Below are 16,383 nucleotides of genomic sequence, written 5' to 3' on the forward strand. Positions count from 1 at the left end.
TGAGGATAGGTGTTTGATGTCAAAGAGTGACTTGAGTGAGTAGCTAAAATGAGTGACTGTGGGAAAGCTTGGTGGTTTGCTGGGTGAAGAACGATGGCGATAAACTGGACAGGCTCGGGTGTATTTGTATCTGGATGACGAGTAGGGAAACCTGGGAGGGATGGCTGTCGAGGAAATTGAACTACCTTCGCTCCATGCCTACCATCCCTGAATTCTCGAGAGTTGGATTTCGTTGATTCAGCATTTAGGGAGGATGTCTCAGGTCACATATGCAGAGGGCTACGATGATCAACATTTTAGGGATGGCAACAAGGCACTAAAGTCACGATGTGGAATTCTCTTGGAATACAAAGGACTGATCTATGAATCTATGGAACGTTAATTCATTTCATTATTGGCGCCATGCCGACAATTTCGCTCTCCCTCGTGCTGTTCTCCCAGTTGGCACAATAGGGGCAATGCTACCTAGTAGCTCATGCCATCTAGGGGTTGGCATGAAGTTGACAAAACCGCGTCATCACTTTGCGACTCTAGGTAGGTACACAACTTTTCCACAAACACACTACCTAGGTACGTAAAATGTTAGTTAAAATCAATTGCTTTAACGAGTAAGAATAACAGATGCCTTCGAGGCATCTCAGCCATGAGTCGAAACAAACGCACCACCTTGGGACCTCATGAAGCTCAAGCTCATGACTTCGTACAGCATTGCGAATTGAAAAAAAAAAAAATTCTCCCAACACAATTATCTCCGCCGTTTACAACATTCCCATACCGCCCACAGCAGAAGGACAATGACACTTGGCGCGCAGACGAAGATTGCAATCCAAGGGGCCAGACTCCCCCCACTGGGCGGCCAGGCTAGGGATGCATGCTGAGACGCGTCCCTTCTTAAGATGTGTCCTCCTCCGCACACGGACGAACGTAGATATCCGTCCAATCCACACAGTTTCTGGCTGATGTGTTGGATATTGTCAAACTGAATGTACGGAGCCATGATGCTCTGTTTTCTCTTTCGATATTCTGATGGTTAGGTGCCTAGGTATTCAGGGATCGACAACTCCTTCAATGCCTTTCAGGGATATCACACAACACCGCTTGTTATGTTTTTCTTTGAGCGATAGACAAGGCTTTATATAACTGATGTTCAGCTCCTTTGTTCGTTAACAATAGTCATGGTGTTTAACACGAAGGTCTGTCTTGTAGAATTTATGTTGGAGGACTTAATCAGTTGTAAGCATTCTCTAGATAGGTATCTGTCTAATTCACTTGGGATTGGATGGGTGAGAACAGTTCTTCACTCTTTAACTAGAATGAATTTCGTAGTCAACTAGTATTTGTAGAAATCATTACGTGAAAGACTTAGTATGGATTTTAGGATTGAATCGCTACCTGATTCACTAGAATATCAAATTTGTGGTGTATCTCAGCCTCCTAAACTGTGATAGAGCCATCTAATCTAATATCCCGGCTACTCGCGCCGACATACACTGCGTACTCACCACTCTGTACCACCCATCCTTGAGTAATGACATCCCACACGCTAAAGTCGCGCCTCGTCAGCTCGAAAACGACCTCGGTCGAATTTTCAGGCGACGGATTAATCTTCTTAAAGCCGCGAAGCTGCTTTGGAGGACTATTCGGGATGCCAAGGTAGAGCTGCGCTACTTCAGCACCAGCTACAGGCCCGGTGTTGGTAACTGTGGCGTTGACCGTAGCGATTACCTCCCACAAAGCTTCGTCGCTACTTGGGGTGGACGATCCTTGTGCATCCGGTTTGATACCTAATGGTTCGATTGCGAGTGAAGAATAATTGAATGTAGTGTACGACAACCCGTAACCAAACTCGAAGCGTGGGAGAATGTCCTTTTCGTCAAAATGGCGATAATCGACATAGACCCCTTCCGTAAAGTCACACTGAGGGTCTGTGGTATTGGTAGGACCGCGACCGCATGCCGCGTAGACCCCGTAATCACTTTCATTCTTGGCCAATGTGTACGGGAGCTTTCCTGAGAATACAGCCTCGCCGTATAGAAGTTTTACAAGAGCTTCCCCACTGTCCTGGCCAGGTAAATGAGCGATTACTGTTGCGGTGACATTAGGATGGTCAATCCATTGGTCAACGAGGCGAATCCCAGCAGCATGAATGATGACGATGGTGTTTGCACACTTGGAGGCGACATTTAGGATAAGGCCATCGCTGAAGTCATCGTGAAGTCCCTCTCTGTCCCATCCCTCAGTAGCGATTGCGTTGATGAAGACCAAGCACGCATCCGAGGCCGCGTTGACGTCGGGGTTAGATGATGTCAAATCCCAGTTGATCCAAGTGCCGTCAACTTTTGCCCGCTGCTGAAAGGCACTCAACGGCTACATAAAAGTTAGGTATGAAAATAAATAGTGGTATGAAGATCCTTACGTCGTCGATATAAGCTGGCCCGTTAGCGCCAGCTCTTCCGCCAGTGACGATGGTACCGCCTTTAGCGGCTTGGTTAAAGTGTTGCTCCGTGCCCAATACTGCTTGCCCCATCTCCGCCGAGGACGTGTAGCCAAGTTGGAAAAGATTATCCGTATTTTTGGTGCCTGGAATAGTGGCGTCGTAGCCGTAGATTGATAGCATAGTGGGGTTCTTCTTGAACGGTAAGGCATCGTTGTTCTTTACTAGAACGTGTCCAGCTATTGCTCCTTCTAATATCACAGGTTTGGACTCGGGAATACGCGCGTCAACCTGCTCGTGTGGTTGCGTAAGATTCTTCAATCCAATTCCCGGCACGGGGAAATTGGTGCCATTTTGGCCCACCAGGAACCAGGCTGCGAGGATCCTACATGGTTTGAGCGAATGAACTGGTGTCTAACTCACGGTATCTTGCTTACCTTGTGGCCATATCGGTTACCCTGTCTTCGTTGACAGATCCGTTCTGAACTGCCTGAGTTAGGTTGTTGCCCCAGAAGCCGCCCCCAGGCATAAGCATATCTAGTCCAGCATTGGCACTCTCGAGGTTGTGTTGGGCGTTCCAGTCAAGAAGCACAAACCCGTCAAATGCGAGTTCGGTCTTAAGGACACCGTTCATAAGCTTGCTATTCTCGCAGCCATAGGTATTGTTAATGCGATTATAAGAGCACATGACTGAGGCGACACCCGCCCTCACACCATCCATGAAGGGCCAGAGGTACAGCTCATGAAGCGTTTTGTCATCAACATTAGCCGAAACTGCTTCGACGCCAAAGTATGGCCTTCTGTACGTTTCCTGTTCGTTGGCTATGAAGTGCTAGGTATGTCACATAGATTAGCACCTCAGCCAGGGACTAGCTACTTCATGGTTGATACCTTTAAGGTCGCGATTACGCCAGCATCCTGGTGGCCAACGATTGTGTCGGCGTTCAGTTGGCCGGATAGGTATGGGTCAACAGAGAAGCCTTCCCAGTTTCTACCACCTAAAGGGGTTCTCCCTAACGGGCCGGCGTTGGGACCGAGTAAGACATTGACTGAGAGGTATAAGTTTACCATTTCAAAAAGGAGGCCATGGGGCTCGATTCAACCTACTTCCTTTCGCCTTGAACTCCTGCCCCATGTAATAGGCTCTATCGTAAGTCAAGTTCCTATCCCAACTGGCGCCGACGTGGAGAGCAGACGGGTACGAGTTGACGAGGTCCGCGGCTCTGACACCGTTGCCTGCGTCGTGTAGGCACATGCCGGGCCAGGCTAGTCGAGGCACAGTCCCGGTATTGCCAGCACAGACATTGTCGGTAACGGTGAAACCACGAGTAATGTTGACTTTCTCTTCCAGAGTCATCTGCCGTACGAAATCCTGTGCATTTTCATACGCGTCGGCCCATATGCCCGCACCTTTTCCGGGTGCTTTTTTATTTGTGAAACTTGAAGTTAGTACCTTGGTCAAGACACTTGTTGATCTTGTTCATACTTACGGGACGGGAACACTGGAGATGACTGCGCGTAACCCGAAGTGGTAGATGCGACAAACGACGGCGCAAAAAGGAGCGCTGTCAGCGAGAACAACATGACTGCTTAGGACATGAAAAGAGGGCATGAAAGAGGTTCAAGTAAAGAATGAATGGTGGGAGGCTTTGCAATGTTTCAAGACGTCGAAGCCCAACGACTTCATAGAAAGCGGAGACCAACATTTTATTCGGTGCCATTATCCCGAATGTTTTTTGTTAGTTGGTGACATGGATGACATGGATATGGATCCGATGACACTGCAACCCGCTTGGCAAAGTCGGGCAATGTAGCCTTACCGGGTTCGGGTTGAGGTTCTAGAAATTCCCTAATCTAGGAATATTCACCGCTCCGAGCACTGGCCACCTTAGTAGTACTATGTATGTACTATGTAGTTGTCATGTGCTTACATAATACCTATGCTACTACTATGTACGACGTAACTATTAAGAGCAACATTGAAACGTGATTAAAGACTCGGGAACCTGGAATCATCACTAGACATGCCAAACTTTATGTCTTTCATAGCATACTCTACTACTATGTATGTACTAACTTAGCTACATAGGGCTGAACATGTTAGTAACTAGTTTAACCTAGTTAGTTCCACGTAACCCCACTGCTCCTAACTCCAACACCTAACCCCAATTCCGCCCAATTAAACCAATCCGAAATCCAAATCTGATCTACGACGTAAACCAGGTACCCTTCCATAGAGCAGCGCCATCATCTTAAACGGTAGGTAAGTTGTGCTGCGAAATCATCTAGTGGAAGACGACGTTGACGATCGGTGGGTGAGGATCTCTTGTTTGCTCGACTCGTCTCAACTCGATATCTTCCCCTACATAGGTATATACCACATACAATTAGAAATACCTAGCCAAACAGGATCATAATAGCTTATTCATACTTACCTAGTAATACACCTGACGATGAAGTAGACCTTCCCGCCCGCCTTCTTCTAACCCACATAGTCCAAATAATAAGGAGGATTGGAGGTATGTTTATTAATACCCCAACAATGGAGATAATCGCTTCGGGAGACAAAGTCATTAGTGATTATATGGACGGTAAATACTTATGTCAAAGAAAATTTGTTTAAAAAGTTATTAGTGATTGTATGGACGGTAAATACTTGTGTCAAAGAATTTGTTAAAAGACTTGTTATTTTATAGCTCCTAATTGTATTTATACTTAATATCCCACTCATAATAAATATTACTAGGTGCTTTTAACACAGATCTTATTAAATACCCCGGGCACTCCAAGTCCTTTTACGCCTTATAGGGTAGCGTTTTTTATTAAAAGCCAATAAAAGTGCGCGGTTTAATAAAGGTTTTGCTTTTTAATTTATATATTTATATAAGTTAAAATAAGAGGTTTTAAACGTTATCGTTATCCACGCACCTGTTCGCCCCACTTTTAATGGATTTAAAATTACTTTTTTTTTAAAGTGTTATTATTTATACTTTTATTTTTTACTATTAAAGCCTTATTCGCATTTTTATCCTTTTAAGATTTAATATTAAGCTTTTTAACGCTTCTTATATTTTAAGCCTTATTAATAAATAAAATATAAGAGCTTAAACCTATTTTTTATATATTTATTTAAGTTTATTTTAAACATTTTATATATTATTTTTAAGAAAAATTAATTAAACTTTTAATATTTATACGTGTTTTTTTTTAATATAAAATATATATATATATATGTTATTTTTATTAATAATTACTTTTTATATAAAAAATTATTTAATATTTTAAATAAATTAATAATTTATATATCGTTAATTTATATGTTATATTATTATTATTAAATTTATTATCGTTAATATTATTGTTAATAAAATTTAGTTTTAATTTTTTTATATTAAATTTTTTAAACGTTAAAAGATTAATATAAACGAAAGTAAAAAATTAAGTATTATACGTTATTATTATACGTAAAAACGCGTTTATTATTTAAATTAATATATAATTAATAATAAAAAGCTGGTAATAAGCTTAACTTATGTGAGGTTTTAATAAGAGGCGTTAAAAAGTTTAATATTAAGTTTTAAAAAAATATATTTCTTAAAACTTTAAATTTAAGCTTAATTTAATGCTTTTAGCGCCTTTAATTACTTATATTAATTAAATTTAAATAACTCTTTAAAATATATAGTTATAAACGTGTAATTAAATTTAATTAAAAAAGTATTTAAATATTAATTAATTGATATAAGTTTTAAATTAAGGCGATATTTAGTTATAAAGTTATTTAAAAAAATAAGTGGTAAGTTAAACGGCACGTAATTAACTTTAAAGTTATATTAAAAGCTTTTAATATTATGTTAAAAGCCTTTAAAGCCGCTTAAAAGCCTTAAAACCGCTTAAGTTATATTAAGGAATGTTATATAATTATTATCGAAATAAATATTAATATAACTTTTTGATTATATATTACCTTAATTTATAATTAATATTAATTAATCGGTAATTAAATTCCCTTTTAATTAAATCCGGATATATCTTAATACGATATATAATTAAAAAATTATTTAAGGTTAAAATTATTAAATAAGGTTTAAGTTTAAAAACTTTAAAGGCGTTAAAGGCTTTTAATATAGCTTTAAAAGTTATTATATACTTTTTAAGTTATCATTTATTTTTTTAAATAACTTTATAATTAAATATCGCTTTAATTTAAAACTTATATTAATTAATCGATATTTAAATGCTTTTTTAATTAAATTTAATTACACGTTTATAATTATATGTTTTAAAGAATTATTTAAATTTAATTAATATAAATAGTTAAAAACGTTAAAAGCGTTAAATTAAGCTTAAGTTTAAGGTTTAAAAAATATATAAAATATATAAAAATACGGATAAAACCTTAATAATAAAAAATAAAAGTATAAATAATAACACTTTTTTTTTATATTTTTTTAAACGTTTTATAATTAAGATTTTTATTTTAATAAGCTTAAATTAGAAATTAAAAAATAATCGAGTTACGCCCGTTTATATTATAAGTATATTATTTTCTAACCCGTGCTTATATATATATAGGGCTAAAAAAATAATGTTTTTTAATTTTTAGTTTAAGTATAAATTATAAAACGTTAATCGAAATAACACTTTAAATTATTTTAATTAAAATTATTAAAATACCATTATATTTATTAATAATTACATTATAAAAATTTAATTAAATAATTTTAAATTAAGTTATTAATAAAAATAATTATAATATTTAGCTTTAAAGACTTTTTTTATTTGGTTATAATATTTATAAGGCTTTTAAAAATACGACGTTTTATAACTTATTTTAATTAAAATTATATGAAATATATTAAAATATTATTATGCTTGTTAATAATAACGCTATAATAATTAAATTAAATCGTTTTAAAATAAGTTATTAATAAAGGTAATTATAATATTTAACCTTAAAAATTATTTTTATTTAATTACGACGTTTAAAAGGCCTTTAAAAACGCGACGTTTAAAAGGTTTTTAAAAAGCGTAACGTTTATTATAATCGCGTTAACGCCGCGTTAATAATAATTTAATTTAACCTAACCCTTTAAAACGGTTTATAACTTACCTTATAAATATTTTTAAATCTTATATTTAAATTAATTAAAAACTTAATATTTAAATAAATAAGATAAATATGGTTAAATATTTTTATTTAATTAATTAATTAATTAATTAATTAAATTATTGTTATTTTTATAAAAATTTAATATAATACGTTTAAATTATAAGTTTATATTCATCTTTTTAACTTATTTAATTATTATAATTAATTAAAATTTAATATGGTTGAAAAAGTATATAAGTATAAACTTATAATTTAAATTTATTAAGATAAAAAAAAAATAACTTTTAAGTTATTAATAAAGTTTTAAATTAATTAAAATATTATTAATTATATTATTAATAAGTGTTAATATTATTATGGTAAAAATTCGTGATTTTCACCCCTTAAATTAAATAATATATTAATATTACGATAAAAAAATTAAAAAAAATGTTAATAAGCTTTAAAATATTTATTATTAACCTTAAAAACTTATTTAAAATAAATAAGGCTTTTTATTATTTTGTTATCGCTTAATAAGGGTGGTAATTAATGGTTTAAAAAAATAACTTAAATTTAAGTTTTTATTTATATTTTTTAAATTTTTTTATTATAATATATAAAAAATATATATAAGGCTTAATATGGAATTTATTTACCTTTAAGCGTTTAAAAATTAAGGATATTTATTTTTATTATTTAATTATTAATTATTTTATTGGAAAGGAATTTTTTTTTTATATGGCGTTTTAAAGAGGTAATTTTAAAAAATCACACTCGTGTTTTAGATTTAAAATTTTAACACGACACGTATAACCTTATAAATACATTAACACGGTTCATGTTTATGATGGCTATACGTGTATGGCGTAAAAATTTCAAGTTTAAGCTTATTAAAATAACCTTAAACCATTTTTTTAAGTTATAAGTTTTACCTTGTTTTATTATTAGGTATTTATTTACAATGATATATATTTAACTTCGTATATATATATATATTTCTTATAAATATATGTAATATTATACTTTTATAAGTAATCCCTTTACTTATTAAGTTAACCTTAATGGGTTTAAATTAAAGAAAAAAAAAAGTATATATTTAATTAAATAAATCCGTTAAAAAGTACTTATTTTCCCACTTAATTTATAATGTAATATATGTATATATAATTTTTAAAATTATATAAGGATATAATGCATTTTTTATAATTATTTTATAACGTTAATTTATTTTTAGTTAATAATAAAGCTTATCGACGCTTAATTTATTAAAAAGTTAATATTTTTAAAATTAAATAACTTTTTTAAAAAAATATATAATTAAGTAAAAAAAGTAAATATATAAATATTAAATATATAATTATAATTAAAAAAGTTATATTATATAAACGTATATATACGCTTATTTTATTTAAAGTTAAAAATATAAAATGTTAATTAATGTTATTAAAGGGTATCACGTGGGAGGCTATGCGTTAGTTATTATAAGCTAGCCTTATTTTAATTTAGATTCGTCATTAAAAAATGGTTTAAAATAGGTCTTATTAAGCCTTTAAGGCTTATTTTCCTTTGAAAAAAATATGCACATACTTTTATGTAATTATATAATTGATTTATTTATTTTTAAATGGAAGAGAATTGATATAAAGCTATTTGTTAAGAAGAGAAGATTGTTAATAAGATCTTATTATATGTGTCTCGATGTATCTAAGGATTGAATTGGAGCTTCACGTGATATTTTCTCCAATTTAGACCCACTGGGGTTGGCCCAGCAGGTAAAGGGATAGGGTATTTTAAAGTATATCGTAGGTGTCGAAGGGGATCAATGATTTCCGCCTACTCCAAAGCCACGTCACGTGTATATGTAGGTAGGTTACCTAGGCATATTAAATGTGGATTTTAGATTATCTTAACAATATGATAGTGGGGAATAAGCCGTAGAGCTTTAGTCCACGTGACATCCCACCATGTAGCGCGTTTGCATTCTCATCCAAGTTGATCCAACTGCGCAACCATAGTTATGTATTTGACAATTTCTCCATTTGTTCATACTACCTATATGTAGTGCTCTTCTCTCTCTTATTCAATACAACTGCTGCCTTAATTAGCGTAGTACATACATAAGTATCTCACACTATGTACCTTTTATATCCTTCGCCAGGCCCTTTGAACCTTTCAATACAAGCTTTGATCTTGTTCTGCGGGTCAATTCTTCCATGTGCGAAGCAGGCTAGCCAGAACGAGGTGTCCAGCCTCAAACGCCAGCTCGGCCGCGTCCCTGCATTTTTCTTCCTTGTCTTCCTCGTCGTCATCGTTCTGAAGCAAGAGATATACCATGTCGAGGTGCCCGTTCTCCGCAGCAGCATCGAGCGCGGTTTGCCGAAGTTCGACGGCGCCGCGTTTATATCGGCCCCGGCTTTAAGCAGTATCAACGCAATGCCTAGGAAGCCTTGCTTGGCCGCGATCTGCAGCGCAGTCTCGCCGTGCCTGCCACTTGCCGGGCCGTTGACGTCGGCACCCTGCAACAGAAGATACTCAACCATGTGGGCGGAACCGCTGCTCACAGCGGCCTGTAGAGCTGTGTTTCCGTTGCTTGGCACCGCGTTGATGTCCGCGCCAGCTGCCCTCAATGCTTCAACAATGTCCATGTGTCCCTCGGACACTGCTGCCGGGAGAGCTGTGCTGCCGTATATCGGACACTCATCAGAAGCATTCGCATTCACTCTAGCTTCTAGTAGGATCTGGAGGTATCCCTTCCTGGCAGCTGCGCGTAACGGACGGCCACAGCTCACATCCACATCAGCTCCCAGGTCTAGCAGTCTATGGATTACATCGAAATTTCCATTCTTAATTGCCTTCGCTAACACGTTTCTGCCAATTTTCACTGGGTCTGGGCGTAATTTTTCGATCAGTAGTTTCGTGACGTCGGTATGACCTCCATAAACCGCTTGTTTTATGGCAGAGGTGGTAACTAGGTCCGCGTTAGCATCTATAAGAATACGCACAATATCTAGGTTACCGGTATCGATTGCAGTTTCCAACAATGGTTTGCCTCGTATGATTGTAATAGTTAGTATACCTAGGGTAAGTGTATCAGCACCGGCATTTAAAAGGCAAAGCACCATGTCGATCATCCCGGATTTGATGGAAATTCTAAGAGGCTCCCCGTCGGCACCGTATCCGCTAGGCTCAGCTCCCTTTCTTAGCAAATACAGAGTCTGCTCATAATCGCGATTATAAATTGCCGCGCTGAGGGCAGTCTTGCCACCAAGGCTTGGTTCCCCGTTAACGTCGGCGCCCTCGTCGAGTAGTTTTTCGAATATCTTATGGTTAGTCCTAGATTCTACAGCAGCTTGGAGGGCAGTCCTTCCGCTCTTCAATGCTGCCGGCTCGTTAACATTGGCACATAAGTCTAGGGAAATTTTGACAAGTTCATAGTGCCCCATTCCAGCCGCTGCTTGGAGGCATGTTCGCCCACCATCAAAAGCTGGGGGCGCATTCACGTCCGCGTCAGCGCTGATCAACAACTTGACTATATCCATCCTTCCGGCTTTTGAAGCAGCCTGGATCGTTGTGAGGCCGCCATTATCATTGGGAGAAGCGTTGACATCAGCACCTGCCTTGAGTAAAAACTCGACTGTGTCTTTGCTTCCTGATGGAGTAGGCAGAGTAGGCAGAGTAGTCTTAGTCGCAGCATGCCTCGAAATTATTGACGCAATCAGATCTCGAACCTCAAACCACAGAATCTGCGTATGATCGATATCCCCATAGGTCTGTTGCGCAGGAGTACAGACAACGACCCCACCTGGGACATAAGCTGTGATGATGCAAAGATAGGGTCAGCTTCTATAACGATTGCCATTCACTCGTAAGAACTAAAGCTACTTGCCTGATTCTATATCAGCTGGGAATCGAGTGCCCCCATACCTAGAAATCTCCTTTCTCAGTTTCTTGGCCGGGATTTGAATTCCGTTTATATAGACCTCGAAATCTTTTCCTTCTAGTTTCCTCTTTTGCGTTTGCGTGGCAATGTACTTCCACGTGTCTCCGGTATCGTTCTTCTCTAGTTTCCATCGCTTCAGTTGCCGGACATATTGAGCCTTGCTATAAACAGGTCAGACTCTAATAAAATGGGTTAGAGAATGCTCTCAGTTACCTACCTAGCATAGAACCTAAGTTCGTCCTCCATTTGCCGTATGACTTCATCTAAAGTTAGGTCATCGTTCAAGTAGCGAGATGATATCGCTGACTTGTTGGCTTCCCATTCTTCTGGGGGAATGCTGCGTGCTGTAGCCATAGCCATGATGTATACATAGGTAGGTACCTATCGAATTTGTTGCATAGGCCACCTAGGGGATCACAGGTAGGTATATGCCCTTGGAAGTCAGATTTTAGGGACGGGGAGGAAGTGAGCCCTGCTCTTGGGATTATAACATGAATGAAACACATGCACCGCTTCACAGCCCGTACCTGACCTATTACTACATTCCACGACAACCAATCTACCGAGGGTGTGTAGTACGTCATCCCAAAATTTGCGCCATCCGATCAACTCTGATAACGCGGGTACGCTGGTAGGTATTGTACATCCCAAAGTTTTGGCCGGCCGCCCGACTTGTATGCATGCCAAAATTCCCGCCGAACCACGACAAAGTGCAATGCTACCCTTAGTACATCATGCATGTGGGTTGTATAGGTATACTTAGTAGGAAAAGGTGGGCGGTGAGAATCTTTGTGTTGCACACAAGATTTGCCAGCCCGCCCTCACCTATGTATGGGATGGTCTCTGTGAGGCACTCGGCTTTGGATAAACATACCTAGGTATATAAGCTGAGGTTACGACTGTCCGAGAATCGATCAGGGCAGCTCCTCCATCCGCACACCAGCACACAGCGCATCGCGCCCAAACTTCGTCTGCTCACAGTGCACCCGAAAGCACTCCGCGAAATCCAAGCGCCGATCCACCAGCGTCGTCGTCCCGTAGTGGCTCGCCCAGTTGGCGCCGTCGATATCCGTGATGTGGAACCGGTCCCGCACCCACGCCTTCTCACGGACCGTCGCGAGGTCTTCTTCCAGGCATTCTTGGAGGAAGACGACTATGGCGGTGGCAGAGGTGGGGGGAGTGGAGGGGAAAAGCTGCTCGAGATGCGCGAGCGCGGCGTCCATCCGCTCCCGCGCGAACGGCAGCATGAAGTCGATATTTTTATGCTAGAACTTTTGAAAATTAATTACTATTGAGGAACGTCGATATCCCTATTTAAGTGCGGTGCCAGATCGTACTGCGCCGCCCGTCGTACGACCTCCTACAGGCATTCTTCGCGGAAGGAAATACTATTTGTTCGTTCCTAGTCTATCTTTAATAATTTCACCATGCGGATCTTGGAGACGAAGGCCGCCCCCTTTACCGTACGTATACGTCGTGACGTGAAGACCAACGAGCCGAAGATAGTCACGCAGGAGGTGAAGAGCTTGACTGCTCTTCGTAATTTGTCTCGTGGTAACTAACTCTTATACACGCCACGAATTACTAGGTATTCATTGAAAATCTAATGTTTCTATCAGCAAAGCATTATACGCCACACATCTAATGCTCAATTACTAGGTAAGGAATACAGAAGAATCTATTCTCAAGCCTTTAAGCTCATGTCTTATTGAAAGCGCTTCTCGTGCGATCAATCCTGCCACTTTTACTCTAATCAACACTTCTCATCTTCAACATTGCCTAACACACCGGCCTCCTCATTTCCAACTGTGTCCTTTTCTTGGACCAAATGTTGCGCAGTGACATGCTCCTGCGTCATCGAGTACCCCTTTACCGTCAAGCTCAAAAGCAGGCCAACAGCCGACAATACCGTGAGAGTGAGCCATATTGAACTCAAAGCATCTGAGAATGCCTGCATAATTCGCATCTTAGTCTCTCCATCAGCCATTCCTTGGATCAAGATGCTTATTGCAGTGGCATCGCGCGAGTATTCGTCGGCAAGCGATGCGAAACCCGGGATTCGAAGAAGTTGCTGCTTCAACGAGTTCTGGAAGATCACTCCGGAGACAGCAATGCCGAGAGCTTGACCAAAGACGCGGATGAAGGAGAAGAAACCTGCGGCTGCGCCGTTGAGCTCGGGCCTGTAAAAGATGTTAGACACACTCAAGACATTGATGAAGCAGTAGGCAGGTACGTACTCAACAGCAGCTTGGATTGCTAAGATTTCTGCCGTGAAAAGCATTCCAGTTCCAATTCCGAATGGGATGTTAAGGAAGATCCATTGGACAACGGTGGTCTCTATGTTAAGCTTGTAGAGGAGACCACAACCCAACGTCGTCAACACCCACCCTATCCACAGAGCCCAGCGATATTTCTTCAGGATGCCTGTCAACGCCCCGACCGCAACGCTCGCGAGAGCCAGACACACTGTCTCTGGAAGGAGAGCGACAGCAGAGCCCACTGGCGAGTACAGTTTCACGGCTTGATAGTACAGTGCTATAAAGATCGATCAGTTCGATGCCCAGGAAAGTTTCTTAGATCTCTGTTGAGAGTAGCATTGTCTTACTAAGGAAGTATATCGCCGCCGATAAGACAAGGCCATGTATCATCGACTGTATATAAGCAGAGATTGCCGTCCAGTTCTGGAATATGCGCTTGTCGATAATGGGTTCCGAGGCAAAGTAAAATTCCCATCGGAAGAAACATACAATACCTATGAATCCGACGATCAACGGTATGAGGGTTTGATAAGAGGCCCTGTGGTCTGGGTATTAGGGTCATATAATGGATAGATCGACATGTCTGGATACGTACCATGGAAATAAAACACCTCCAGTGGTGACTCCAAACAAGAAGCCGGCGGAACTGACTGAGAAGAGGACGGAGCCAAGCCAGTCAAACTTCTTGAGCTTCTCGATGATATTCCCAGGGATATGGGCCTGTTTCAAGAATAACGTGACAAAGAGCATTCCGACGCCTACGATGGGCAAGTTGATCCAGAATATCCATCTCCAAGACTTTCACAGCGTTAGTTTCTTCATTAGGTTGCTATGTCTGCAGTAGTCACTGAAATTGTCATACGTACGACATTTTGGGCAAATCCAGCTCCGATCAGGGGTCCGGTAGCATTACCGACACCCCACATAGCCGAGTTGATGCTGAACCAAGTACCGCGGTGTGCCAGAGGCACGAGGTCAGATATGAGAATCTAGTAGCGATGTCAGCTTCGCGTTTTCCGCAGCATCCGATACGTAGATACGTTGGATGTGGTGAGAGCGGGGTTTTACCTCCAGAAGCACGATGAGCCCTCCCCCTGATGATACGATAAGTTAGGTACATAATTCCACTGTAGATTATGGAAGTGCTTCGACTGCCTACCTCCTGCTCCCTAGGTAATGTTAGACAATATGATCGTATGTGTGATTGTAGGCAACAATCGTATCCAAGACTGGCTTACCTGAATAGTCCGCCCAACCAGCACGACGTTGAAGTTCTGCGCAAGCGCAGCAATGAGCGAGCCGCCCACAAACCCCGCACTACTTACATACAGCATCTAGATGACTTAGCTTAGCATATATGTGTGTGTGTGTGCCTTCACCATCACCAAGCAGGGAAACTAACCATTCTTCGTCCCACAATATGCGACATCGACGCGATGGTCGGCTGGATCACCGTCGAAGCCAGAAGGAAACTGGTTCCGGACCAGAACGCCTGTAGAGCCGTACCACCTAACTCGGCACTCATTATAGGGAGCGCGGTGGGCAGACTGGTGGCTTCAATTGCCACGGCGGACACGATGGTGAGCAGTGACATGAATGCCAGGAGAAAGCGTTTCGTTGGCTTCCAGCCATCGTCTTTGCCTTGCCTGATGCTTGCCTTGCCGTTTAGCGGTGTCGTGGTGCCGTGAATTGGCAGAGGGACCGGTGTTATCTCCATGGCCGTGAATACCTAACTAGTAAGTAAGTACTCCCAAGGTTGTGGAGGCGATGAGAAGTGAAAATATGGAAGAAGTACGTGAGAATATATTAGTCTGGACCTGCATAATGGCAGTACCCTAGTAGTCGGCATTTGGAATTCACGCCCTTTCAACGACAAGAGACTTGCATGGATGGTCCTGACCTGACTATATAAGTACATGCATACGACTAAGACGAATTAAGCCAATAACTGCTCTTCGTATATCTTAGTGAAAATTTTCATAATGTCGTCGGCTCCCTCTGATAATACATTAAGCCAGCCCAATGTCTCCCATCCCAATACTCGTGAAACTCAACAATGGCAGGTAGGTACCTAGGTAGTAATATTCAAACCATGAAGAAACACCCCCCACGACCTGGGTAGCACAATCTCGATGCACCAAAAAGCGTCATATGCCTAACTACCTAGGTATCATCCTTTTCCAATGCGACCAAGCTGTTCGTAATGCCGTTGAAGGGCATCTACTACTACCTAGTAGCTGCCGAGCCCACCTAGCCCAGCGAAGTCTTGGCCGCCGGGAAAGAAACCTTGGAGACAGCGAGGGCGGTGGCGAATCCTTGGCCCTATACCACCGGTGTAAATAACCATCTTGTCGAGGAACTCAATTTTCGAACCACTCCCTTGCAGCCCGTGTTCGGGCAGGCAACCCCCGTCGGATCTTCCGGGCCCCTCCACGGACCACGGACCACGTGTCAAACCTCTCCGACATCGTGACCCCCAAGTTTCTCGCTGATGGTAGTTCGAGCGCTGAGGGAAAATGAAAACCCATCGAACAGGACAGTTGGACGAGAGACGATCTAGTAGGGTTCGTGGCTATTCCAGCGGGGCGGGAAGCGTCGGTTTCGGAGGGTTCCGCTGGCGATCTTTTGGTATTGGCTATCTCGCCCGTGGGGAAAG

General features: G+C 40.3%; 5 protein-coding genes across 5 annotated transcripts; all 5 read right to left on the minus strand.

Moving 5' to 3' along the window:
- Nucleotides 1-1,258: 1,258 nt before the first annotated feature.
- GGS25DRAFT_474868 (glycoside hydrolase family 3 protein) lies at nt 1,259-4,421 on the minus strand. The gene is made up of 6 exons (XM_049259662.1): nt 3,925-4,421; nt 3,542-3,856; nt 3,326-3,483; nt 2,872-3,266; nt 2,417-2,819; nt 1,259-2,367 (listed from the first exon to the last, which is right to left on the minus strand). The coding sequence occupies exons 1-6, from the start codon at nt 4,016-4,018 to the stop codon at nt 1,435-1,437; spliced, it is 2,298 nt and encodes a 765-aa protein (XP_049119887.1). The 5' UTR covers nt 4,019-4,421; the 3' UTR covers nt 1,259-1,434.
- A 32-nt stretch (nt 4,422-4,453) lies between these two features.
- Nucleotides 4,454-5,169, minus strand: GGS25DRAFT_474870 (uncharacterized protein). Its single transcript, XM_049259663.1, has 2 exons — nt 4,870-5,169; nt 4,454-4,796 (listed from the first exon to the last, which is right to left on the minus strand). Exons 1-2 carry the CDS (start codon nt 5,006-5,008, stop codon nt 4,720-4,722), a joined length of 216 nt encoding a protein of 71 aa, XP_049119888.1. The 5' UTR covers nt 5,009-5,169; the 3' UTR covers nt 4,454-4,719.
- A 4,374-nt stretch (nt 5,170-9,543) lies between these two features.
- On the minus strand, nt 9,544-11,713 carry GGS25DRAFT_115502 (ankyrin repeat-containing domain protein). The gene has a single exon (XM_049256072.1). The coding sequence runs from the start codon at nt 11,066-11,068 to the stop codon at nt 9,656-9,658; it is 1,413 nt and encodes a 470-aa protein (XP_049119889.1). The 5' UTR covers nt 11,069-11,713; the 3' UTR covers nt 9,544-9,655.
- A 538-nt stretch (nt 11,714-12,251) lies between these two features.
- Nucleotides 12,252-12,839, minus strand: GGS25DRAFT_529060 (uncharacterized protein; the record flags this gene model as incomplete). The annotated part of the gene is made up of 2 exons (XM_049265240.1): nt 12,252-12,734; nt 12,807-12,839. 2 exons carry the CDS (start codon nt 12,837-12,839, stop codon nt 12,384-12,386), a joined length of 384 nt encoding a protein of 127 aa, XP_049119890.1. The 3' UTR covers nt 12,252-12,383.
- Nucleotides 12,840-12,968: 129 nt separating this feature from the next.
- On the minus strand, nt 12,969-15,576 carry GGS25DRAFT_474884 (putative MFS transporter). The gene is made up of 10 exons (XM_049259664.1): nt 15,130-15,576; nt 14,966-15,061; nt 14,887-14,896; nt 14,796-14,821; nt 14,594-14,716; nt 14,323-14,525; nt 14,075-14,265; nt 13,707-14,004; nt 13,089-13,649; nt 12,969-13,023 (listed from the first exon to the last, which is right to left on the minus strand). The coding sequence occupies exons 1-9, from the start codon at nt 15,442-15,444 to the stop codon at nt 13,223-13,225; spliced, it is 1,689 nt and encodes a 562-aa protein (XP_049119891.1). The 5' UTR covers nt 15,445-15,576; the 3' UTR covers nt 12,969-13,023; nt 13,089-13,222.
- Between the last annotated feature and the right edge of the window lie 807 nt (nt 15,577-16,383).

This window comes from Hypoxylon fragiforme (genome assembly GCF_022984875.1).
Source record: "Hypoxylon fragiforme strain CBS 206.31 chromosome Unknown GGS25scaffold_2, whole genome shotgun sequence".
NCBI lineage: Eukaryota > Fungi > Ascomycota > Sordariomycetes > Xylariales > Hypoxylaceae > Hypoxylon > Hypoxylon fragiforme.